Raw genomic sequence first — 27,652 nt, 5'->3', positions numbered from 1 at the left:
TGTTTGTTTCTGAGTTAAATGGCTTCAGTTGACTACTTTTATCTCACTGATATTGAAATATGTGCACAGTGGTCAGAATAAGAATTTGTTGTCAAGAACATAACAGAAATATGCATTATTTTTATTCATTCATTTTAAACATTAAATAAATTATTGCATACCTGTGCTTCATTGACCATTTAGAAATTTAATTGCAAAGGGAAAGAAGCTGCTTTGTACCATTGAGCCGCCTGTCACTCATTCCTGATGGTAGTAGTGTGAAGAGGGCATAGTCTGTGTGGCGAAGGTCATTGAATATAGAGGGTGATTTCTGAAGACACCATCTCTTGTAGATGCCCTGAATCGAGTGAAGGCTGATGCCCTTGATAGTGCTGGCAGAGTTCAAAATTCTCTGTAATACTTTCCTGTCCTGTACATTGGCAGCTCCACACCAGTCAGAATGCTCTCCATGTAGAAATTAGAAAAGGTTTTGGTGACATACCACATTTCCCCAAACTATACAAAATAGTGAGCCTTCTTCGTGGCTTTATCCCATGGAGGACACTGGACAGATCTTCATAAAATTTGAACTTCTTACCCTTTCCACTGCTGATCCATCGGTGATTTCACCCGCCTGAAGACCACAATAATTTCCATAGTTTTGTTAACATTGAGTGAAAGTTTGTTGTTGTGGAACCCCTCAACTAGTTGATCCGTTTTTCTTCTGCATGCTTCCTCTTTGTGTCTTTGGGCCAATTTAATGTCTTCATCAGTATAAATAATTTCAATTACTGGTATGAGATATAAATCGAGCATTACGGTCAGTACAACATTATTTCAGTGCCAGTGACCCGGAATCGTAATTGTGTTGCAGGGTATCTGAGTTATTATTTTAATACATTTCACAATTAGGAGAGTTTTGACAAAATTGGATTTTTTTTGTCGAGAATGACGGCATCTCCAAGTTACATTTATGAGATTTTTGAGAGATGCACCTCCTGGGCTACATCCTGGTGCGAGAAAGTGACAAACTAGATGTGCTCCACACCAGGGTCATGCCCAGCGCGGAATGCCACACTGACCACCGGCTGGTTCGCTGCAAGCTCAACCTTCACTTCAAGCCAAAGCCCAGGAACAGTAAAGCCCCCAGAAAGAGGTTCAATGTTGGAAATCTGCAGTCAGATGAAGCGAGACGAAACTTCCAGGCAAACCTCAAAGCAAAGCTCGATGATGCAACCCGCCTCACGGACCCGTCCCCTGAAACCCTCTGGGATCAGTTGAAGACTACCATACTGCAATCCACTGAAGAGGTACTGGGCTTCTCCTCCAGAAAAACAAGGACTGGTTTGACGAAAACAGCCAGGAAATCCAGGAGCTGCTGGCAAAGAAGCGAGCTGCCCACCAGGCTCACCTTACAAAACCGTCCTGTCCAGAGAAGAAACAAGCCTTCCGTCGCGCATGCAGCCATCCTCAGCGCAAACTCCGGGAGATCCAAAATGAGTGGTGGACTAGCCTCGCCAAACAAACCCAGCTCAGCGCGGACATTGGCGATTTCAGGGGTTTCTACGAGGCTCTAAATGCTGTTTATGGCCCCTCACCCCAAGTCCAAAGCCCGCTGCGCAGCTCAGACGGCAAAGTCCTCCTCAGCGACAAGATCTCCATCCTCAACCGATGGTCAGAACACTTCCAATCTCTTTTCAGTGCCAACCGCTCAGTCCAAGATTCCGCCCTGCTCCAGCTCCCTCAACAGCCCCTAAGGCTAGAGCTGGATGAGGTTCTCACCCTGGATGAGTCATATAAGGCAATCGAACAACTGAAAAGTGGCAAAGCAGCAGGTATGGATGGAATCCCCCCAGAGGTCTGGAAGGCTGGCGGCAAAACTCTGCATGTCAAACTGCATGAGTTTTTCAAGCTTTGTTGGGACCAAGGAAAACTGCCTCAGGATCTTCGTGATGCCACCATCATCACCCTGTACAAAAACAAAGGCGAGAAATCAGACTGCTCAAACTACAGGGGAATCACGTTGCTCTCCATTGCAGGCAAAATCTTCGCTAGGATTCTACTAAATAGAATAATACCTAGTGTCGCCGAGAATATTCTCCCAGAATCACAGTGCGGCTTTCGCGCAAACAGAGGAACTACTGACATGGTCTTTGCCCTCAGACAGCTCCAAGTAAAGTGCAGAGAACAAAACAAAGGACTCTACATCACCTTTGTTGACCTCACCAAAGCCTTCGACACCGTGAGCAGGAAAGGGCTTTGGCAAATACTAGAGCGCATCGGATGTCCCCCAAAGATCCTCAACATGATTATCCAACTGCACGAAAACCAACAAGGTCGGGTCAGATACAGCAATGAGCTCTCTGAACCCTTCTCCATTAACAATGGCGTGAAGCAAGGCTGTTTTCTCGCACCAACCCTCTTTTCAATCTTCTTCAGCATGATGCTGAACCAAGCCATGAAAGACCCCAACAATGAAGACGCTGTTTACATCCGGTACCGCACGGATGGCAGTCTCTTCAATCTGAGGCGCCTGCAAGCTCACACCAAGACACAAGAGAAACTTGTCCGTGAACTACTCTTTGCAGACGATGCCGCTTTAGTTGCCCATTCAGAGCCAGCTCTTCAGCGCTTGACGTCCTGCTTTGCGGAAACTGCCAAAATGTTTGGCCTGGAAGTCAGCCTGAAGAAAACTGAGGTCCTCCATCAGCCAGCTCCCCACCATGACTACCAGCCCCCCAACATCTTCATCTGGCACACAAAACTCAAAACGGTCAACCAGTTTACCTATCTCAGCTGCACCATTTCATCAGATGCAAGGATCGACAATGAGATAGACAACAGACTCGCCAAGTCAAATAGCGCCTTTGGAAGACTACACAAAAGAGTCTGGAAAAACAACCAACTGAAAAACCTCACAAAGATAAGCGTATACAGAGCCGTTGTCATACCCACACTCCTGTTCGGCTCTGAATCATGGGTCCTCTACCGGCACCACCTATGGCTCCTAGAACGCTTCCACCAGCGTTGTCTCTGCTCCATCCTCAACATCCATTGGAGCGCTTTCATCCCTAAACGTCGAAGTACTCGAGATGGCAGAGGTCGACAGCATCGAATCCACGCTGCTGAAGATCCAGCTGCGCTGGATGGGTCACGTCTACAGAATGGAGGACCATCGCCTTCCCAAGATCGTGTTATATGGTGAGCTCTCCACTGGCCACCGTGACAGAGGTGCACCAAAGAAAAGGTACAAGGACTGCCTAAAGAAATCTCTTGGTGCCTGCCACATTGACCACCGCCAGTGGGCTGATATCGCCTCAAACCGTGCATCTTGGCGCATCACAGTTTGGCGGGCAGCAACCTCCTTTGAAGAAGACCGCAGAGCCTACCTCACTGACAAAAGGCAAAGGAGGAAAAACCCAACACCCAACCCCAACCAACCAATTTTCCCCTGCAACCGCTGCAACCATGTCTGCCTGTCCCGCATCGGAATTGTCAGCCACAAACGAGCCTGCAGCTGACGTGGACTTTTTACCCCCTCCATAAATCTTCGTCCGCGAAGCCAAGCCAAAGAAGAATATGCTGGAGGAACTCAGAAAGTCACGCAACGTTCTTCATGCAGCAACGATAATGATACATAACCAACTGAGCATGAGGAAGACAGGGAGCTGCATAACAGAAACCAGAGATGAGGGTTAATGCCTTCTGGTCGAAGAGTGCCCATGTAGAATTTTAGGTGCTGCTCTTGGAGTTTGGAGGTGGCCTCGGTTTGTAAGTACATGAGAACATGGACATAAATCATGGCGTGGGATTGGGACGCGCGGAATTCAAAGGTTGACCCCAGGGATATCGCCTGTATTCGTGCGGACAGAGTTAAAGTTCTCAACAAAACAATCTCCCAGCGTGCGTACAGTCTCTTCGGTATAGAGAAGGTCACAACGTGAGCACCGGGTGCAGGAGCTGAAATCGCTGGTTTCACAATTTAAATGTTGCTTCCCTTGGAAGGTCTGTTCGGTGATCCAGTGGATTCGGCTGGAGAAGCAAAGGAAAAACAGTCAATGCAGTGTCGGTCCTTCCTAGGGATAATTGAGCTGAAGGTCAGGTGGAAACGGAGCTGTAGGTCACGTGGAATCGGTGGCGGTGAAGGCAAGTAGCTAGGAAGGACATGTGGCTGGGAAACAGAGTCTGTGTAGGTAAATGGACATAGGATGATTTAATCCCCTACGAGGTTATGAACATCATTCTCACAGCCTACAGGAAGTCATTTCCCAGCCTTGCATTCCAGATTTTCATGATCTTCTACGTCGTCTTTGATAGTAGTAGGTCAACGAAATTGGGCGCCCGGTTGAAAGGGTTTTCTATCATTCTTTGAGAACTATTCAAGCCATGCTCCAGGTAAATGTCATCAATATAGGAAAGGATATTCTCCGCTGTTTTAATGATACTCTGCGGTGATTAACGAAGTGGATTGCTAGTATGCATCCAGTCTCTCCGATATAGATGGTCCCCTGCAGCTGTCCTGCAAGCAACGATACAGCTCGGCAGCACATTCTCAATTTTTTCCTCTAAAAAGCTATCAAGAAGGATGCCAGTGGCTTTGCCAACCTCAACCTCCGATGAAGACGAGGAAAGGCAGTACGTTTTCTGCACACCAAGAAACGTTTTGCTCTCCGATCTCTCCAAGCCGGAGTCATTGGTTTGTATCAGAGAATAGTTGAACTTCGTCCTCCTGAAGTTCACAATCATCTGCTTTATCATGAGTTCTCTCTCCATTTTACAAGCCTTTCAATATCCTCTATGTCAGCCTGCACATCATTGTTGCTGATAAGACGAATACTGGTCAGTTATCTGCAAGAGTGATGATTGTGATGGTTTTTAAACTGAATCGGACAGTGCAGCCATGAGGCAACAGCAACAGGCTAGTGGCGTGAAAATACATCCTTGAGGTTTGCCAGTACTCAGCGTGCTGGGACTGACCGTAGCCTTTGTGTCAGAAAATGCAGAACAGCTTGGAGTCACGTGATGGAGTAGTGGCCGACGGTGAACTCCAGCCCTCTCCAGAAAAGTCGGGAAAAACAAGAGAAAATACAAAGGCACAGAAATAAAAGTTAAAGAAAAGTGAGTATAAAGGTAGAAAGAAGATGGCGACAAAAAAAGAAAAATCAAAATCAGTGGTAAGAAGAGAGGAAGAGAAGACAACGGAGGAAGAAGGAGAAGGCCTTACCTGTCCGAAGAGGCCCGCTGTGGAGAGAGAAGCCCGCTTCCTCAGGTCGGTAGAAATAGGACTACAAAAATGGCTCGCAGAGCCGAGTAAAAGTGCGCAACCGCGCATGCGCGAGGAGTCGCGCATGCGCGATGCGCATGAAAAAAGACACACCGACGGGAGGGGGGACTAGCTGGGGAGTCGATCTCCACAGCCGGCAACGACAGCTGCAGAACACCTGCAGCAAGAGGAGAACACAGAAGACAATGAAAACAAGAAAGAAGAGAAGAAAAGGGCAACAAAGAAACAACAGATGGCCAACCCAGAGGAAGAAGAAGAGGAAGAGTACAGTGAAATAGAAGAAGGGAAAGGCAAGGATGTACTTTCTCTGGTTAGAGGATACATGGAGTCATTTAAAGAATGGCAAACACAGGAATTTAATGATTTAAGAAGAAGAATAAACAACACAGAAGAGAAAGTGAATAAAATAGATATGACCTTAACAGAAATGGGATAGAAAATGGTCAAGATGGAAGAGCGGGCAGTAGCAGCAGAAATGGAGGTAGAAGACTTAAAAAAGAAATTGGAGGAATCTAATAAAAAAACTAAAGAGACACAAAAACTACTAGCTCAAAAAATAGATATAATGGAAAATTATAACAGAAGAAATAACATAAAGATAGTGGGACTTAAGGAAGATGAATAAGGCAAGAATATGAGGGAGTTTATAAAAGATTGGATCCCTAAGACCCTAGGATGCCCAGAACTACAGCAAGAAATGGAAATAGAAAGGGCACATAGAGCATTGGCCTCTAAACCACAACCACAACAAAAACCAAGATCTATTTGAGTAAAATTCCTAAGATATACTACAAGAGAAAAGGTACTGGAGAAGACAATGGAAAAAGTAAGAGAGGGCAACAAACCACTGGAGTATAAAGGGCAAAAAATCTTCATTTATCCAGATATAAGTTTTGAACTCCTAAAGAAGAGAAAAGAGTTCAATACAGCAAAGGCGATTTTATGGAAGAAAGGGTATAAATTTATACTAAAGCATCCAGCGGTATTGAAAATATTTATTCCAGGACAACAAAACAGACTATTCTCGGATCCAGAAGAAGCACGAAAATTTGCAGAACAATTGCAAAAATAGACTGAGGGATGAAGACGGGTAATGAGAGTAAAAATGATCACGATTGATATGTATGTGGGTAAAGACAAAAATAGACTGAGGGATGAAGACGGGTAATGAGAGTAAAAATGATCACGATTGATATGTATGCGGGTAAAGAGGTGTAAGAGTGAATAGAGACAATGTGCATATGTGAATGTATCTGTACTTAGAGGAAAATATAGATAGTATAGACAAGAATTAATAAGGGAAGGTAATGGAATAGAGAGAATAAGGAGGGAATTAAAAGAGTGACCTTTGTGACATATGAAAAGTGAAATCTTTTCTGGGGGGGGCCTGGGTGGGGGGAAATAGCGGTCACTGCAAAATCAGTTGACGCTTGCGAGTGGATTCGCAAACCCAAATGGAGAGGGGAGATGTGGTTGTCCGACAAGGGATAAAGGACAACTCAGGAGGGGAAGGGGAGATTGGGGATAAAGAAGATATAAATAGGAGAATAAGGAAAATGTTGGATGTTGTAGGAATGTTGTCTTATAAAGAGTTGAAAATAAGAAAACAGAAATGGAAAAGGAGGAAAGGTAATGATGGAAAAACGGAAAGAGAAGATAAACAAAATATAAAATGGCTACGCTGAACTATATGACTTTAAATATTAATGGAATACATAACCAAATTAAAAGGAAGAAACTACTAAATTTACTGAAAAAGGAAAAAATTGATATAGCATTTGTCCAAGAAACACACTTAACTGAATTGGAGCACAAGAAATTAAAGAGAGATTGGGTAGGACATGTAACAGCAGCATCGTATAATTCAAAAGTAAGAGGAGTGGCTATATTAATTAGTAAAAATGTGCCATTTAAAATAGAAGAGGAAATAATAGATCCAGCAGTGAGATATGTTATGATAAAATGTCAGATATATTCGGAGTTTTGGAATCTACTTAATGTATATTCACCTAACGAAGAAGATCAAAAGTTTATGCAAGATATCTTTTTGAAGGTAGCTAATATGCAAGGGAACATACTAATAGGAGGGGATTTCAACCTGAATTTGGATCCAAATATGGATAAAACGTGGAAAAAAATTAACAGGAAGAACAAAGTAACCAAATTTATAATTAAATCAATGCAAGAAATGAAACTTTTGGATATATGGAGGAAACAAAACCCAAAAGAAAAGGAATACTCATACTACTCGGCTAGACATAAAACATACTCAAGAATAGACCTATTTTTGTTATCAGCTAGTATGCAGGATAGAGTAAGAAAAACAGAATATAAAGCGAGAATGCTATCGTAAAGCTAGAGGACATCCCTCCAAGAATGTATAGATGGAGATTAAACCCCATGCTACTTAAAAGACAGGATTTTAGAGAATTTATTGAAAAACAATTAAAAATGTATTTTGAAGTAAATACGGAATCAGTGGAAGATAAGTTTATACTATGGGACGCAATGAAAGCATTCATTAGAGGGCAAATAATAAGTTATGTAACCAAGATGAAGAAGGACTATAATCAGGAAACAGAGCAGTTGGAAAGGGAAATAGTAAACATAGAAAAAAAATTAGCAATGAAGGAAGATACAACTAAAAGAAGAGAATTGGCGGATAAAAAAATAAAATATGAAACATTACAAACATATAAGGTAGAGAAGAATATAATGAAGACAAAACAGAAATATTATGAACTAGGTGAAAAAACGCACCAAATCCTAGCATGGCAGCTTAAGACAGAGCAAGCTAAGAAAATGGTATTGGCATCAAGGAAAAAAGACAGACAAATTACATATAATCCAAAAGAAATTAAGGAAAACTTTAGAGAATTCTATGAACAATTATACCGAACTGAAAACGAAGGGAAAGAAGGGAAAATAGGAAATTGGTGGATAGAGAGAACAACAAAATAATCGATTTTTTTCCGGATCTCCACCTCGAAATCAGTTTGATTTTCACTGTTCATGCGGAGTCCGCTGCGGACTCTGTTTGCTGCAATTATGTGCCTGGCCTTTAACCCATTAAACAGGAGAATGAAAAACATCGGTAATATCGGTGTTACGATGCTGTCAAGCAACTCGTGTGCTTTCCACAGGGGTGAAGAATAGTATTGAGGTACTGGCGCACACCTCCAAGGAACATTGTCAATTATTGCACAAGGCTCTACCACAAAGTAAAATGGGACGTATCTCATCCAGCTCACTGCCGCCACAATTATCAGACCCTTCGTCGCTACTCTCTCAGTACAATAGTTTTCCTGCAGCTTTTGACAGCAAATCGCGATGAAGCGATCAAATGTGAACCAAACCGAGAACTCCGTTGTCACATATCATAATCAATAGAGTACATACCTGGGTTCTGTGCAAAAACACGGACATACAAATAAATATCATCGATCTGCTTCACAATGATTACAATGACAACTACCATGAGATCGGCCGCTGCCATTCCCACCAGATAACGAGTGATACATTTGGGGAGGCCACATTTTCCACGACACAGGATCACAATCACCGTTATTTAACTGCGAGAGCAAAGAAGAACAAAAATTGAACTGACGAAAATCGTTTTAACTTTTTTTCTTCAGTTGGTGCCTGTGAGAGGAAAGGTTCAGAGCCGGCAGTCACAGGTGAATTCGCCTCTGATGGTACGGATCTCCCGCATGCCTAAGTTCTGAATGCCAATGTAAAATCAGAATATGTCTGACGTGGGTGGTGATGGTGGTAACTGGCCTTTGGAAAAGTTGAAAGTAATAATAAAAATGATTGTAAGGTTAGCATTTCGGCTAGTCTGTTCGGCAATCGTGTTCTTGTGTCAGCCCTTCAGCGTTCTCAAAACTATGAACGAAAAGACAGAAACGAGACGACACATGAGATTGTAGTTTGAGTGAATTGGGTCGTTTTATGGATGGAGGTCAACTGGCCGTTGTTTGAACTTCGTTCACAGTAGGCCACGATTGACAATATAATTCGAGAATAAAACAGAGAAGAACAAGACAGAGAGATGCTGAGGACAAATGGCAGGTGAGATTGGGCTGATGAGGAGAGAAAGGGTTGGCTTCATAACGACATGGACAGGGGAAGATGGGGTCAGGGCATTCGATACTGAATGAAAATGTGAGAGTGAATGAGAGAGAAAGATTGAGAGAGAGAGAGAGAGAGTGCAAGAGAGAGAGATTGGGGATAGAGGGATGAACAGCAAAGTAAAGATCAAACATACTCTCGCCGACTGAACCCAGTTTCTCTTGGAAGTGCTCGCCCAACCTCACTTGCCTTTTCCTGTACCTCAAATAACTTTCTCTCTGTGTGCGCCTCATTTGAGGGACAACTGTGTAATCAACCAGCATCTTGTTACCGGGGCGAGTGTAGCAAACACCAGAAGAAATATTTACAATATGAGGGAGGAAACATTAGGGTATAAGTCAGGGGTACCTTTCTTAAACACAGGTTGGTTCCTGAAATGCATTGCCACTTGATTCAATAGACACATTTCAAATACTCATAGGCAGGCAAATGAATGAAAGGAGTATAGAGCATAATTAGGAGGGGAATGTTTCGGTTTAGTCTGATTTTTTTGGTCGGCATAATATGGTAGATGAGGGTCTGCAATATTCTATGTTCTATTCGCTCAGTTGTGCCCTTTCAATCAGTACGCTTTATCCTGCTGATCACTTTCTGCCATTCGAAATTCGAAGTTCCCACGTTCCATGGCGGTCTTCTCCATTGGTAATTCTCTGTTTTCAGAATTTGAAAAAAGATTAACAATGTTTATTCATCATATATAAAAAAATCCCATTCAATCTGTTCACCTAAAATCGCGTAACTATCACTGGCTTATACCGTTTGTTCAATTAATACCTCTTCAACCACCCAGCCTCTGAGATGCTTCTGCTTCTGGTGCTGATGATGAGTTATAGATTCGAAACATCATTTCTTCTCTTTCCTTCCCCCACGATGGAAATAGACCGCGTGGGTATTTCCAAGTTCTAAAATATTCTTAATACAGCGTTCTCTGGGCAAATAATTAACTGTTTTATCTCAACACAAATTCAAGAAACTGGGCAGTAGTCAATTGCATAAAATTAGACAGGAGATGGAAGAATTAAAAAAAAACGATTGTCTGAAGCAACGTATTACCGGTTACACCTACAACTGCAAGTACAAGATAGTGAATGGTCGCAATGTAGTAATTTGCTGGCTCTTTCATAACCATATAATCATATAACCACTTACAGCAGAGAACAGGCCAGTTCGGCCTTACTAGTCCATGCTGTAACAAATCCCCACACTCCTAGTCCCACTGACCAGCACCCGGTCCATACCCCTCCAGTCCTCTCCTCTCCATGTAACTATTCAGTCTATCCTTAAATGTAACCAATGATCCCGCCTCAACCACATCTGCTGGAAGCTCATTCCACATCCCTACCACCCTTTGCACACGTAAAGAAATTTCCCCTCATGTTCCCCTTATAATTCTCCCCCTTCAACCTTAAACCATGCCCTCTAGTTTGAATCTCCCCAACTCTTAATTGAAAGAGCCTATCCACATTTACTCTGTCTGTCCCTTTTAAAATCTTAAACACCTCTATTAAGTTCCCCCTCAATCTTCTACGCTCCAGAGAAAAAAGCCGTAGTCTGCACAACCTTTCCCTGTAACTCAAACCTTGAAATCCTGGCAACATTCTCGTGAACAATCTCTGGAATCTCTCTATTTTGTTTATATATTTCCTATAATTTCGAGACCAAAACTGTACACAGTACTCCAAATTTGGCCTCACCAATGCCTTGTACAATTTCATCATAACCTCCCTACTCTGGAATTCAATTCTCCGATTTATGAAGGCCAACATTCCAAATGCCTCTTCACCACACCATCTACCTGAGTATCAGCCTTGAGGGTACTATTTACCATAATTCCTAAATCCCTTTGTTGCTCTGCACATATCAATACCCTACCATTTAATGCATATGACCTATTTTGATTTGCCTTTCCAAATTGTATCACCTCACACTTATCTGTATTAAATTCCATCAGCCAATTCTCAGCCCACACCTCCAGCCTTCCTAAATCACCTTTTAATCTACAGTAATCTTCCTCACTGTCCACAACACCACTAATCTTTGTATCATCCGCAAACTTGCTTACCCAAATCTTCACCCCTAATTCCAGATCGTTAATAAATATAACAAACAAAAGTGGACCCAGGACTGATCCCTGAGGAACTGCACTAGTCACCGACCTCCAATTGGACAAACAATTTTCTACCACTACTCTCTGACACCTCCCATTTCACTACCTCTTTATTTATACCTAATGCCTCCACCTTTTTTCCTAACCTCTTGTGGGAACTTTGTCAAAAGCTTTACTAAAGTCTAAATAGACAACATCCACAGCTTTCCCTTCATCAACCTTTTTTGTAACCCCCTCGAAAAACTCAATCAGGTTTGTCAAGCATGATCTACGCCTGACAAAACCATGCTGATTACTCCCTATCAATCCCTGTACCTCCAAATATTTGTATATACCATCCCTCAGAACACTTTCCATCAACTTGCCCACCACAGACGTCAGACGCACGGGCCTATAATTCCCAGGTTTACATTTGGACCCTTTCTTAAACAGCAGAACCAAATGCGCAACCCTCCAGACCTTTGACATCTTCTGTGAAAAGCTGAAATCAGTTCGAATCTTAAAGCCAACTATGTACTCTCAGTTTTGTGTAGGATTTCTTATATGAGACGAGTGATCCACTGGGATAACTACTGAGATAAACCACAGCAGAACAACACATTGAATAAGCAACTACACAAGAGCTAAGTTTGCTTATTGGTTCTCTGTGCAATGCATTTCGTCACTAGTTGTATGATACAAACCGTTGATTATGCAATTGGTGTCCATAACGTTGCAATTTTCGCTCTCTGGCACAAGCTGCGAGCAAGACCTTTTTGGGACCAATATAGCAGAGCAAATGTCCACCCTCTTTCTCTCTGCGGCGAAAATGTGAGCAGTCAATTGGCACTTGAGGTTCATTTGTGAGAGCAAATTGAACATAAAACACAGAACTTTGCAGCACATTAGTGCTGACCTGTTGAAACCTATTTCACAACAATCTAGTTAATTCCAAACACACGCTTAAATATTTCTCATATTTGTGTGTCTATTTCAGACATATTCTCGCAAAGTAGCAGCAAACACGAGAGGGCATCTGCACAAAGTGAAGATAGGAATGTTTAGTTAAATTTTGGGGGTACGGTTTCTATTTACACAGACATTGTAGGTAGCTGGATTGCATTGGCAGAAGTGATGGTGGAGGTTGGAAAGATATGGGCATTTTGACACTCTTAGACAGGAACATTGATGAAAGAAAAATAAAGGGTTATGTGGTAGGGAGCTTTTTTTTCTTTTGTGTAGACATATATTGGTGGCCCGAATCGCATTGCCGTGCTCAAATATTCTATGTATCATGTGCCCTTGAATGTTCCAATTGTACCAATCTAATCTGCTACCAGGCACCACCATTCTATTAGTAACGGAAATACTTCTGACACTTCCACTGTACAAACACACGCTCGAGAAACACACCATGCTCTGCAGCGTGCGTAGGAAGCAATGGTTTATAAACAAATTTTCCGGCCTGTGCCTGCCTCAAGGTATTATTAGAACGGTGGCCATCACAAGAATTTGCAAATGGAGGAGCACATGGTAACAGAAGAGACATGGTTTGGCAAGCAGATTACAAATTTGTGCAATTTATGGAGAAGGAATAGTTCTCTGAATGGTGGGGACCGAGAGTAAAAGCGACAGATTAATTGGGAGATATGTAGGGGCCTACCGGATACTGAAGACGTCGCTGCTGATGCCATCAGGTTAGAGGATGCCCATAAGGTATATTCGCTATTGCTCCTTCAAATTGTGCATGGTTTAGTTTGATATGCATTGGGAAATTAACAGAAAGGCCGACGAGGCAATGATGTGTGGAATTGAAATAGGTGTCTACTACACAGTCGGCCAATATAATTGCAGTGGAAGAGCTACAGTGTTAAACAAAAAGGCCCCCGATTCTTCGTCCACTCTCTCTCTCTCTCTCTCTAATGTCGATAAAGCCATAGGATGCAGTGGATGGCCACAGATGATTCACAGTACAGCGTTGCTTTACTTGAAAAGACTGTCTGAGGACGGTAATTGTGGTGAGAGAGGAGGTGTGAGCGAAACCTAGGGGCAATGAATGGGACCTGGAGGAAGCAGTTCCTTCTTAAAGTGAAACATAGGAACATAGGAACATAGGAAGTAGGAACACGAGTAGGCCACAAATGGCCCATCGAGCCTGTTCCACTATTCAATATGATCACGGCTGATCTAATTTATCACCTAACTCCACCTACCTGCGTTCTCCCCATATCCTCTAATGCCTCTATCATGTAAAAATGTATCTAACCGAATTTTAAATATGTTTAATGAAGCAGCCTCAACCACTTCCCTGGTTAGAGAATTCCAAACATTCACTACGCTCTGGGAAAAAAAATATTTTTCCTCATCTATGTACTAAATCTACTCCCCCGAATTTTGAGACTGTGTCCTCTCGTTTTAGTTTCCCCAGCCAGCTCAAAAAATATTCCTATATCTATCCTATCCGTATCCTTCATAACATTATATGTTTCTATAAGATCTCCTCTCATTCTTCTGAACTCGAGCGAATACAATCCCAGACGATTTAATCTTTCATCATAAGTCAACCCCGTCATCCCAGGGATCAACCTACTAAACCTCCTCTGGACCATCTCCAAAGCCGGTATATCCTTCCTCAAATATGGAGACCAGAATTGGACACAGTACTCCAGGTGTGGTCTCACGAGTAGCTTAGACAGTTGCGAAATTACCTCCCTACTCCTGAATTCAATTCCTCTAGTGACGGGAGGAGATGGACGGATGTTTCTATTTGTGTAATCACCTTGTAAGTATCTGAAATTACAGAGGGCACTGTGTGCTCTATTTCAAGGAATCCTGACCTTGCTGCGTCTTATAATGGAGAGGGTCATAATCGTTTGCGGGACATACAGAAGATGATAGAAAACGCTGTTAATGGAAGTAGATTGGGAAGCCACGATTTTGGAAGGAAAGAAGGATATCTCGATTAGAATGAAATACAACACCTCATCCTGAGAGCCAAGGCGAAGGAGATGTAGAAATTCAGAGAAAGGAGTAGAAACTACAGGATGGTCAGAGAGAAGTACTATCCAGGAAAAGATTGGAGTTGTTTGGTTGTTAGAAAATGATTGCATCTTAAAATCATCTTGAATAACCAGGGCATCAAATGTAATGGTATAAAGCCGAGCTGTGGGGACAATTGTGAAAAAGAATTATTTCACGATTGAATGGCTGGGCAGACCCCATCAGCTGAATATCCTAAGTCTTATATGATTCTTTGCCTTGTAGCCTGATGAACAATTGCAATATTTAGAAGGTTTTGAACAGGTATATGGATCTGCGAGGTATGGAGAGATATTGACTGGGTGCAGGTCAGTGGGACTAAGCAGAATAATTGTTTGTCACTAACCAGAATGGCCCATTTTCTACATCTATGTTATATAATTCTACCACATTAATCAGGATACATTGGCGAAGTGGGATAATCAGTGTCTACTTCAATACATTACTTCACTCGGAGATCAGGCAGAGGAATGATACTTAATTGACTTTGGCGATATCCGTTGACTCAAAAGGTGAATGGTTTATCTGAAGAAGCTACGACGTATTGATAAAATAAACTGGGACAAAGTAAACATAATTAATGTAAAGTCGACCCAGGGTGTTGGTGGTGGAGTGTTCATGCTGAATCCAGAAGAATTCTGTGCTGATCTATGTAAATAGCCCATCGACAAATATAATGGAGATGATGTAAAGTCACCAGAAATATCGCTGAACTTATGAAGTTACTGAATATACGTGGGACAATGAATAATCTTTGATTCTCATGGAAATTTGGGAGAAGACAGCAGGAGCAGGTCGCCGATAGTTTGGAATTATAATCTTCTATTAGGCTGATAATGATGATGCCAAACCGCAGAAAATGGAAAAATATTTATCCGCAGAAGTGAACAATGAGATGTTTCACTCTGTAAATATTTTTACAGTGACGTTATGATGTTCATTTCCTTGGTGAATGATATTGTACTGCAAATGTACTGGAAATATTATTGTAAATTAATGGGGTATGAATGAAAATTAAAAAAGACAAACAGAGCATAATTAGACTAGGGGTTATTGCAAATTCCTTACAGACAGAGCCAGCGATCGGGAATTTGGTTCCAATCCCGAGTTGTCTGTAAGGAATGTGTACATTCTCCAAATCTCTGCGTGGATTGCTCCGGGATCCGATTTTCTCCAAACGTTCAAAAACCTAGCGGGGGTTGTGGGTTAATTTGATGAAATTGGGCAGCTCAGGCTCGTGGGACGAAAGTTCCTGTTAGTATGCTGCATGAGTAAAAAAATTATATTCGATGTCGAGAATTGATGGTCTATTGATAAATTCAATGTCGGTATCGAGGGAAGAAGTCGTTTAAAAATTCATACTCACCTGCTTGCTTCAATGAACTTATGACACACATAAATGATGGGATAGAACAAGAAATTAGCAGTGCTACCGGAGCTCCTGCAACGTCAATGGTGCCACAGATGTGAACTCAAAGAGAGAGCAGGGAGCGGATATTTCCTCCGCAGTGTTCTCACTCCAGGAATGGAAACTATGTAGCCTACCGGCTGCCAGCGATTCCATTCAAAGGACTTAAATCAGGCCGTGCATAACGCTGAACAGGCTGATGATCTACCAGCAGTGGGAACCTTGATTTGAGTGGATACGGAGGGGTCTGAGGGCTTGCTGTATGCTCGGAGGTTTCGATCTGTATCTCAAGTTTCTGATCGTTTGGATGGAAATGTAACTCAGAACGCCTCTGAAATCGGGTAATATATTATATCTGTTTATACAATTGTAGGCAATTATAAAAATAGATAGATGGTGCGTGGAGCTCTCATCTTGGCGAAAAAGTGATGGGTAAACTGAATTAAGCGATGCCTTGCTGAAATCCAGCTAAGGACTGGCTGAAAAGGCGTCTTTCTTATAGCCCAGAGAGACTGTTCCTTGGTATCATCAAGTAACGACGAAATATTACTTGCGGACAATAAAAAAAAATATCGCCCATATAATCTTGATTGCGACCAGTGATGAATGTTAAGGATTTTTTTTTAATTGATTTACAAAATGTCTGCACGGTTCACGTATTGGTCAGCTCATCGCTATTGCAGTGCCCAGAAACCAAGGTTTCGCATCCAGTGCTTGCAGTAAGACGTTTCCCCTTCGGCTGCGTGGATTTCATATGGGTGCTCGGTTTTTTCCACCCTCCAAAATATACGGTATTTGGGCGTTATTTTTTGAATTTGGGCGCCACTGGTTCGTTGTTCGCAAGTACCTGTTACATTACGATATCTCTGAAACATTTGAAGAAAACATACCTATGAGAGGAAAGAAATTGTAGATTCTTTCATGCAATCCCTCATTTCAGTTCGAGTCTCACTCTGCACCACCACTGACCGTCATGATTCACTTCAACTCGTTTACCAATTCCACACAGCGTTCCCTGTTCCACCATGCCTTTTTTACACTTACTTCTCCATTGTATATCTGTCTTTTACTTGAAGGGTTTCGGGTCGAATCGTCCACCATTTTTTTTTCTCTAACGTATTCTGTTTCCCCTCCTAATTCAAATGAGTGTATGAACTCAGATGGAAAACTGAACGAGGGAATGAATAAGAATCCCCCCCCCCCTCGAAACCAGGAGAGTTCGAGTATTTGGGCCCTTAGAATCACACATTTAATAATTAATTTACCTTGGAAGCCTAGTTGAGAATTTGCTCCTTCTTTTCCACAAAGTGGTCATCTTTTCCGTACCCAACCTTTTCCCCACTGGAACTGTCATTGAATGCCATGATGAGAAATCTACCAGGTCCTGTTGTCAGATCGTGACTGAAAACTGTCTGCCTTCCGAGCCTGATTGTATTCTTACAAAAATAATCGAGCCTTGAAATTGATTTGGGAAATGCGCGTAACTTTGTTTTAGTTATTTACACATCATCACGCTTATTGTAAAAACAAACTTTTTGCCATTTTTCAGTTCTTCTCTGAATTTCCTTTGTATCAGTCTATAGATGCATGTGTTGGTGCAGGTACAGAGAAACTGTAGCATAACTCCACATTGTTGAAAGATAAAAATTGGGGTATTCAAATATTTCTCTGTATAATTAGGATTCATCGTTTGCCAGTTCATAGAGTGTATTACATAGGACAACCACAGTAACAGGAAATTGGTGGATACAGCGAACAACAAAATCATCGATTTTTTCCGGTTCTCCACCTCGGAATCGGGTTGATATTCATTGATCCAGCGGAGTCCGCTGCGGACTGTTTGCTGCAAATATGTGCCTGGCTGTTAACCCATTAAACAGGAGAATAAAAAAAACATCGGTAATATCGGTGTTACGATGCTGTCAAACAACTCGTATGCTTTCCACAATGGTGAAGTACAGTAATCAGGTACTGGCGTACACCGCCAAGGAACATGGTCAATTATTGCATAAGGCTCTACACAAAGTAAAATGGAACGCATCTCATACAGCTCACTGCCGCCACTATTATCAGAACCTTCGTCGCTACTCTCTCAGTACAATAGTTTTTTTCTTCAGTTTTTGACAGCAAATCGGAATGAAGTGATCAAATGCGAAGGGAATGGTGAACCAAACCGAGAAATCCCTTGTCGCATATCATAATCAATAGAGTACATACCTGGGTTCGGAGCAAAAAACGGGCATTGATCTGCTTCAGAATTATTACAATGACAACTACCATGAGATTGGCCGCCGCCATCCCCACCAGATAACGAGTCCACATTTGGAGAGTCCACATTTTCCACGACACAGAATCACAATCGCCGTTAGGTTACCTGCCAGAGCAAAGAAGAACAAAAATTGAACTGGCGAAAATCGTTTTAAGTTTTCTTCTTCAATTGGTTCCTGTGAGAGAAAAGTTTCTGGACCCGAAGCCACACTCCACTACATGAATTTGCCTCCGATGGAACGGATAACCCGCATGCCTAAGGTCTGAATGCCAATCGAAAATCGTATTTTGTCTGATGTGGGTGGTGATTGTGGTAATTAGCCTTTGGAAAATTCGAAAGTAATAATAAAAATGATTGTAAGGTTAGCGTCTCGGCCAATCTGTTCGGCAATCGTGTTCATGTGTCAGTCCTTGAACGTTCACAAACTATGAACAAGAAAACAAACCCCGTTAGTGTTGTGTTGCGGAAAGGGTATGGGAAGCAGCAGTCACAAACGAAACTCCCCATAAGATTGTCGTTTGAGTGAATTGCGTCAATTTATGGATGGAGGTCAACTTGCCGTTGTTTGCACAGAACACGAACTTCGTTCACAGTCGGCCACGATTGACAATTTAAACCGATAATAAAACAGAGACGAACAAGACACAAAAATGCTGAGGACAAATGGCAGGTGAGATGGGGCTGTTGAGGAGAGAATGGGCTGGCAACATAACGAAATGGACAGGAAAAGATGGAGTCACCGCATTCGATACTGAATGAAAAAGTGAGAGTGAGTGAGAGAGAGAGAGAGAGAGAGAGAGAGAGAAAGAGAGAGTGGGAGAGATGGAGAGAGAGAGAGCAAGCGAGATAAAGAGAGCTGAGTATAGAGAGATGAGAATTTAAAGTGCACAGCAAAGTAAAGATGAACCATACTCTCGCGGATAGAACCCAGTTTCTTTCAGAAGTGCTCGCTCAACCTCCCTTGCATTTTCCTGCACCTCAAATAACTTTATCTCTGCATCGCTCAGCTGAGGTACCACTGTGTAATCAACCAGCATCTTGTTACCGGGACGAGTATAGCAAACACCAGAAGACATAATTCTGGGAGGAAATATTCGGAAGAAGTGAGGGGTACTTTTTTTTCTAACACAGGTTACTTCCTGAAATGCATTGCCACTTGGTACAATAGACACATTTCAAATACTCTTAGGCAAGCAAATGAATGAAAGGAATATAGAGCATAATGAGGAGGGGAATGTTTCGTCCTGCTGGACATATGCTGCCGTTCGAAATACGAAGTTCCCACGTTCCATGCGGTCTTCTTCATCGGCCATTCTCTGTTTTCAGAATTTGTAAAGGATGACGAATGCTCATTCATAATGTAAAAATAACCATTCGTTCAGTTAACTTAATATCGCATCAACATCCTTGGCTCATACCTTTTGTTCTTTTACTACCCTTCACCCACCTATATACTGTGCAGGTGGCAGACTGTACCAGTTTTTCCGTCTCGCCTTCAGCATCACGAATGGCGTGTCACCGTTCCAGCAGGAGATGGACCCCATAGTAGATGAGTGTCATCTACAAGAGGTGTTCCCTTACCTCGTCAATGTTACTATTTGCGGCCACTCTCAAGCCGACCATGATACAGACCTTAAGCGCTTCTTCCAGTCAGCTAAGGAATGTAATCTAACATACAATAAGGACATGTGCGTCTTTAGCGCTATGAAATTGGCCATCCTCAGATACGTAGAACAAACCGGGGAAATCAGCCGGAACTATTGCCCGCATGCGCCCAGTCTTTGACCAACCAGTCCCTCACACACAGAAAGCGTTAAAGAAATGTTAGGGACTCTTCGCCTACTATGCACAGTGGTTCCCAAACATGCCTATAGAACCCGCCCGCTCATAAAAGACTCAGCATTTCCCCTCGGCCCGGTGGCTTTCAAAGCCTTCACAGAGATCAAGGACCTGATTGCAAAAGCAAACTTGCGGGCCATAAGATGAGATGATCCCATTCCAATCGGAGACAGATGACTCAGATGTCGCACTAGCTGCCACACTGAATCAGGAGGGAGACAGGTAGCCATTTTCGCATGGACCCTACAGGGGCTAGAAGTGAGACACTTTGTAATGGAGAAGGGGGCACAGGCGATCATAGAAGTGGTGAGGCTTTGGAGACATTGCCTGACTTGTAACCGCTTCACTCTGGTCAGGACCAACGATCCAAGGTGTGAGAAATGAGTACAACTGATATAAAAATATGAAGATGAGGAAACTAAAATAGATACATGGGTAAATGAATAAAGCCAGTATGAACAGGATAAGACATGGATATTACAATGCAGGAAGCAGAATCAGTCTGAGTAAGATAAGAATCTCCTAGCCTTTAGACAGAATCAGCAAGTTCACTGTATGAAATGAGATAAGGATAGACAATAGATAAAAGAATGTAGGAAGTAGAGTTAGTCTGAATAAGAATAAGGGTCTTCTAGCCCCAGATAGAATTAGCAGGTTTTCATATGTAATTAGTAAGCCTTCGATTAGCCAGTTCTACATATGAAGGGGACACAGCCCTGAGGGTCGGGAAGGTGTAAATTAGAACAAAGACAGGTTTGTGAATAAGGACAATGAGGATAATGACATGATGAGACACCGACAGGATACCCCCTGGTCCTTCAAGTGCACAGAAACAGCACGTAGGCAGGCAGGATTGCCTAATGCCAAACCTCTCCAGGAGGCAGAAGAATGTAAGGGGGAGGGTATTCCTATACTGAAATGAACTGTATAAAAGTTGGGTGTATTCCCAGGGTACGGGGAAGCACCCAACTTTGCATTGTTGTATAATAAATGTTCTTTGTTCTCAATTTTTGTCTCGAGAAATTTCTGTGAAGGTACTTCTGTTTCTAACAAAGGCATTCGTGTTGAACAACTGGAACTGGGGGAAAATAAACAATGACAAAATATTGCGCTGGAGGATGGAACTTGTCGATGTACAATTACAACATTCTATACTGGCCCGGGCAGAGCTGCACAGGGCCATCTGCATGGTTCTCAATCACATATCCCAGCTGCAGAGCTGCACAATGAGCAGGGCCACCCGGGGGTCACTAGATTATTCCGTTTCGTAAGGACCAACCATTTCCCGTTCTCAGTGAAGGAGGTAAGGACTGTAAACAAGGGCTGCTTCATCTGCAAAATGCAAACTGCATTTCTACCGGCCACACAGGGCTACATTGATAAAAGCCACCAAACATTTGAACGCCTCAGTCTCGACTTTAAACGCCCGCTACCCTCCTACAACAGAATTATCTATTTCCTTAATACCATGGATGAATACACCAGCTTCCCTTTCGAAATTTCCTGCCTTGACGTGTTGACAGCCACCGTCATAAAGTGCCTGCAATCAATTTTCAGCATGTGTGGGTACCCTAGCTGAAGACACACAAACAGGAGTGCTGCATTCATGAGTGCCACAAGCCTCACTAAAAGCTACAACCCCAGGGGTAATGGGTAAGTGGAAAAGGAAAATGCCACTATTTGGAAAACAGTGTTCTTGACCTTCAAGGCAAAAGACCTACTCTTGGCAAGATGGTGCTACCGGAGGCTTTACATTTCATACACTCACTATTGTGTACCGCCACAAACACGACTCCACATGACCGCTTATTTTCACTCTCAAGGAAAGCCGCGACAACACGATGCAGCCGAGAAGCACTGCAGGCCACAGAAAACGGATCCGCTGGTGGAGCCAATAGAGCTGAGGCTCGCGAACCCCACTATGTGGTTGTCGCATTAATGGACAGATAGGAAGATTCGGTAGCCATCAAGGACATGGCGCCGGCGGGTATCGTATACAATGAGGAAGGATTACAGACCCCACGGTCCCCGATTGCCCAGCAAGATGGACAGCCAACCATCTTATCACCCCAAAACGAATCACCAAACGATACACCCCCTACAACCCTTACCCATCCGTGAAGTCCTCCAACAGCCGACGAGAAGCCCTGAGCCCTCAACCACCCTGCCCCCAATAACCCCCACCTCCCCTGCACCAGTAACCCGAAGGACCAAGAGACAAAAAAAAGCCTGCCAGATCCTGGACATGAACTTCCGAGGAGGGAAGGGGAGTGGCCATATTGCTTTAAGGGGGCGGGGGTGAATATGGTGATATAACATTACATCACTAGGTTACAGGGGCCACCACCTGACGACCCGGTATATAAAGCCAATCAGAGCTTATGCTCCTCTTTCTGACCTGGGCTTTCGCAGATAGAAGACTTAGATGCATTCTATTCTTGAATTAAAGCTTGCATTTAATCTTCACTCTGCTTCACGGGTTTGATTTTGGTCACATATCTCATAGGAATACCCGTCCCTCTTCGCGAAGGGAAGAGCACCGACCAGATGGTAATAACGAGTGGGGACCAGTTCGACTTTGCTAATGTTGAATGTTGCTTCACCCTGTTGGAACCAGAGTTCAGGCTCAGCTGTCCAAAACGGTGAAGGCTTCGCAGCCACGGCTGCAGAGACCGTTTCTATCCAATTTGGACTCGTCGGGGTCACCAAATGTGGCCACCGGGATCGCAGTGCGGTATGAGTAAGACCATCTGCTGCAACTAGAGTAAAGATGTCTGTTTTTAGATGACACTTTGTACTGAGGGGAAACGACCTGGTGTACATTTCATTGAAATCATAGTCCACTGAAAACTATAGAAGTATTGTTTAATTTATGAACGCAGTGCACAAAACCAGCGGTATTACTGATCAACACTGATTTTTTTTTGTTTTGTTTTACCTGAGATAAGAGCATATTATTCGGGTCAAAAGGTCTATTTCGCTGCTGCAAATCACCTATCTTCATTAGGTTCTCAAGCAATATCCATGTTCGAGAACGTAATGCCCTTTATTCAGACCTGTCGACTTTAATATCATGTTTAATCCCATTAGATGTCAGTAAATTTTGTAAAAACTGATTTTATTAAAGATAAGTGTCGCTTAAATGCACCTGAATAGCAAGTGGGCGTCGTTAATCTTCCCCTTCCAGCAAAAGGGAGACCTTATTTCACCATCTAAACGGAAACCCCCTGTAAAATTCAACAAAACTGTGCTCTTCCTACTTTGTTTTAAATTATCTTTATGTAAACATGATTATCCATTTCGTCGAGAAATGAATGCTCTCGACGCAAGCAACCATTTCAAAATATTATTCATAATATTAAATTACTTATCTCCTCTGACAATCGAAGTCCATTACACAATGAATAAAAATAGATCTCCACAATTGATGCTTCAGTGGGGGTTTTTTGTGTGTGACGGCGGAGATGGTCACGAAACCTGTCTCAGTGGACTTGGTTCTCTTCTATAAGAGTTGATTAATACATCACCAATGCGCCTATACAACCGATCGCTTATTCCGTGGGAGAATGGGATATGCAGCGATTTACGACATAGTGAGCATTTACTTCCCTGTACTTGCAGCTGTTGCTATCCCTGGTAAGATTCTGGTGCTGGCTATTTCATTGAGTCCAGGGTGTCCTGCAGAAATGTCGCCATAACATCGACACGCATTCTGCCTCACGTGAGAGGTTTTTTTTTTAAATTTTCGTACGTTCAAGATTCAACATTTGATTATGGAAACTGTGATCTATTGCGTTCATCCAGCACTTTCGTTCATTGTTTAAGCACAATTTTTTTCAGAATTTTGTCTTCATTTCATCCCCGTAGTTTATTACAACAATTCCATCTATCAGTACCAATATTCCAGTATATAACAGTGATAATGTAAACTTGCATTTCTGATAACAATTTTGTATGTCTGGGTCTGATCCGATAAAAATCAAAATTTTTCATCAACTGTAAGACAACCCTTAATGTCGAATGTCTGCCAAACTCAGCAATTAAAAACGGTCGCTACAAATTTAAGATAAATCTGAATAATCTTCTTGAATTCAGTTTTACGAGCTTTTCCTAGCTATATTTTTTTTAACTTTTTTCCACTTCTTACACACGATATTCATGAAGATACACTCATCTCCCGGATTACGTTTTATACCCATTATAAACGCTCCTGTTAGCAAGTTGAGCTCCAAGGAATGACCATGTCTCGGTGTCTGGGGCGATGCGCCGCACACAACCTGTCGGGGACTTCAAATGTGCGATGGAAACTGCTGACTTACCCGTGCAACTCGAACACGGGTACGTCGCTGTTTGCTAGCATGGTTACCTGGTTCGATTCTCAGTCTGCCTTGTCGGACCCAGCGTTGGAAATATAGGAACTTCGATTTGTTTGTTTGTTTATTAAACAAAATGTATTTGGTTTTGCGAGTTTGAACTTACTTCTTTTTTTTCTCTTCACAGTTAATTTTTTAACGATTGTCATTCTCTCACGAGGAAATTGCGGTCTTTCCAAATGCATCACTCGCTACCTGGTGGGAATGTCTATGGCTGATTTAATGTCTGTTGTTATCGGTGTTGTAATGGAACAGATAAATAACATCTATGTTTATTCTCAGTGTTTGCTCTTCACTCCAATATGTGCACTGACGCTTGTCCTGAACTATGCAGCCATAGATTGTTCTGTGTGGTTTACGGTGGCGTTCACGTTCGACCGCTATATCTCCATTTGTAGTCAAAAACTGCGGGGACGATATTGCTCGGTGAGAACGGCGACTGTTGTGATAGTGATTCTGACAACATGGAACTGTGTGAGGTACGTTCCATATTACTTCGTCGTGGAACCTTATGTCATCATAAAGCAAGTGCCGTGGCGCTGCGTCCCCAAAGCCGAATATTGGAAAGCGTCCTTCTGGAGAATATACACGGTCTTCAACAGCATCGTAACACCTTTACTGCCAATCAGTTCCATCGTATTGTTCAACGCGTTAACCGTCCGTCAGCTTGTAGTCGCAAATAGAACGCGTCGCTGTATCAGGAAAAGCGTTGAGAATCAGAAGGATACAGAGGTTGAGAACAGGAGAAAGTCAATGCTTTTGTTGTTCGCTCTATCCACCAATTTCATTTTGTTGTGGATTCCCTCTGTCGTATTTCACTCAAAATGGCAAACTCAAAATTATTTTTACACAGACAGGTATCTCAGTAATCCGACATATATTCTTCAACAAACTGCATTGATACTGCAGTTTCTCAGCACGTGCACCAACACGTGTATCTATACATTGTCTCAGAGAAAATTTAGGGAGGAGCTGAAGCTTGCGCTGAAACATATCTTGACATCAAGGAGACATCTTTGCATACAAAACGTCCGTTAATCAATTACATCAATGTTGAGGACATTTTCAGATTTGGACATTGCTCTGAATCGGTTTGAATATCGCGAATACTTATTTGTACTCAATTCAGCCATATTTACTGACTTAAGTTCTGACACCTTTTCTGAAAAGAATTGTCGGTGATGTGTATAGTTGTTCTCCAATTCACTCAATTATGAATGTTTGGAACATGAGTGCGCATCATTCATAAAGACGGAGAAAGTTAAATGGGGAAGAACACGATGCTGTCAGAGAGAATGATCCGGATGGTCTCTGATTCCGAGTGACCAATTTTTAATTATTGTGTATGTGATTAAACATTCATAGTTACTAATTTATGGTAATCTCAAGCTATTTCACAGTTTATCTTTTAACTAAGTTTTCAATTGTTGATATGTAAACATTGTACCTTGCGTTATTTCATATTTATCTTTTAATTGGTCAAATGTTAATAAATTATTTCCCATAAAACAATCTTCTATTTTCTTAATTCCTTTTCTATCCTATTCCTTGAAAAATAAATTATCTATTGTAAATGGGTTTTTTTTTGAATGAGGAATATAAGATTAATCTATTTGCTGATGATGTTTTATTATATTTGGTGGAACCAGCAATTCAAGAATGTTTAGAAATTTATGGTCAATTATCTTGTTATAAAGTAAATTGGACCAAAAGTGAAATTTTAACAATTTGTAAAAATGATTATTCAATGTATAAAAGTATTACAAATTTGAAGTGGACCACACAAATTAAATATTTAGGAATTAATGTTAATACGGGAATTTCAAGATTTATATTCAATTAATTATCTTCCTTTAATAAAAAAAGATTAAATTAGATTTGATTAGGTGGAAGGATTTGCCTTTGGGTCTATTAGGGAGGATTAATACTACAAAAATGAATATTTTTCCCCGAATACAATATTTGTTTCAATCAATTCCTTATTTTTTAAATAAAAGTTTTTATAAGGATCTATATAAAGCAATTAGAGACTTTTTATGGTAGGGAAAATTTCCGAGGGTAGCGATGAGAAAGCTGATGTGGGATTTTCAATTTGGAGGTTTAAGATTACCGAATTTTCAACATTATTATGAAGCAGCTCAATTTAAATTTCTTAGTGCATTAATGAATATGGATGATCCGCCCAGTTGGGCAAAGATAGAAATGGCGGTAATTTCAGAAATATTTTCTCATGAGTTTTTATTTCGATGGAATAAAAATTTATTACGAACCTATGATGTCGCAATATTGAAGCATTTATTAAATTTATGGACAAGTAAACTTAATAAATTGGGGCTCAAAAATAAATGGTCTGGACGATTGCCATTATATAACAATCAACTTGTTCCTTTTACAGTCTCCAATATTACTTTGAAACAGTGGGAAAGGAAGGGAATAAAAAAATTATCTGATTGTTTTTCTTAGGGGTGTTTTTGTTCTTTTGATGAATTATAAAGGAAATTCGGTATTAGGGGAAACTCTGTATTTGTGTATTATCAATTAAGATCTTTTGTAAAACAGATATGTGGTCGACATATGATTTTATTGTCTGATTCTAATTTTGAGGAATATGTACTTTCAATACCACAAAAGGGATATATATCTGATTTGTATCATATTTTATAAGAAATTGATAGTAAAAAAGATTGGGATAAGGATAAGTTAAAATGGGGAAAAGATTTAGGTTTTATAATAGCTGAAGAAGCCTGGATGGAAATTTGCCAGGATAGTATTAGGAAATTGGTTAATGCTAGATTAGCGATGATTAATTACAATTTTATACATCAGTTATATTTAACACCGGAGAAACTAAAAAAGTTTCGTCTTAGTAAGTCGGATTGCTGTTTTCGTTGTGACCAGACGGCTAATACTTTTTTGCATACTGTTTGGCTTTGTGATCGATTGCAACAGTTTTGGAAGGGTATTCAATCTATACTTAATAGTTTATAAAGTATTTGTCTTGTATTAGATCCTGGTATATTTTTATTAGGGAATATGCAATCATTAATTGATTTTGGCCGACAAGATCATCAGATTTCTTTTATCTATTTAGCTTTAGCTGTGGCCAAGAAATGTATAGCTCTTACTTGGAAAGATAGAAATATATTAACTTTTGATAGGTGGTATTTGGAGATGAAGTTCTGTTTGACTATGGAAATGATATCTTTTTCAATTCAGGATAGGATGTCTTTTTATAGGTTAAAGT

At 41.5% G+C, this 27,652-nt stretch overlaps 1 protein-coding gene and 1 long non-coding RNA gene across 2 annotated transcripts in view; one reads left to right on the top strand and one right to left on the bottom strand.

Annotated features, from left to right (window-relative positions):
* Positions 1-9,186: 9,186 nt before the first annotated feature.
* LOC138736399 (uncharacterized) overlaps positions 9,187-27,652 on the bottom strand; it is a 74,779-nt gene continuing 56,313 nt past the window's right edge. Inside the window, exons 3-5 of the long non-coding RNA XR_011340263.1 lie at positions 18,145-18,301; positions 12,185-12,298; positions 9,187-10,044 (exon numbers count right to left, since the gene is read on the bottom strand). This is a non-coding gene — a long non-coding RNA (uncharacterized lncRNA). The remainder of the gene's footprint in view (positions 10,045-12,184; positions 12,299-18,144; positions 18,302-27,652) is intronic.
* LOC138736838 (probable G-protein coupled receptor 139) lies at positions 18,927-25,905 on the top strand. The gene is made up of 4 exons (XM_069886928.1): positions 18,927-18,965; positions 22,653-22,769; positions 24,253-24,373; positions 24,536-25,905. The coding sequence occupies exons 1-4, from the start codon at positions 18,927-18,929 to the stop codon at positions 25,444-25,446; spliced, it is 1,188 nt and encodes a 395-aa protein (XP_069743029.1). The 3' UTR covers positions 25,447-25,905.

Source organism: Narcine bancroftii, chromosome 6 (assembly GCF_036971445.1).
Source record: "Narcine bancroftii isolate sNarBan1 chromosome 6, sNarBan1.hap1, whole genome shotgun sequence".
NCBI lineage: Eukaryota > Metazoa > Chordata > Chondrichthyes > Torpediniformes > Narcinidae > Narcine > Narcine bancroftii.
The sequence above is the reverse complement of the archived record's forward strand: the minus strand, read 5'-3'. Positions and strand labels throughout refer to the sequence as shown.

Coding starts and splice junctions, on each gene's coding strand:
- LOC138736838 (XM_069886928.1), top strand. CDS start 18,927: ATGGAGTCACCGCATTCGATACTGAATGAAAAAGTGAGA. Junction 18,966..22,652: donor TACTGAATGAAAAAGTGAGA/GTGAGTGAGAGA, acceptor TGTTGGAACCAG/AGTTCAGGCTCAGCTGTCCA. Junction 22,770..24,252: donor GCCACCGGGATCGCAGTGCG/GTATGAGTAAGA, acceptor CGCTCCTGTTAG/CAAGTTGAGCTCCAAGGAAT.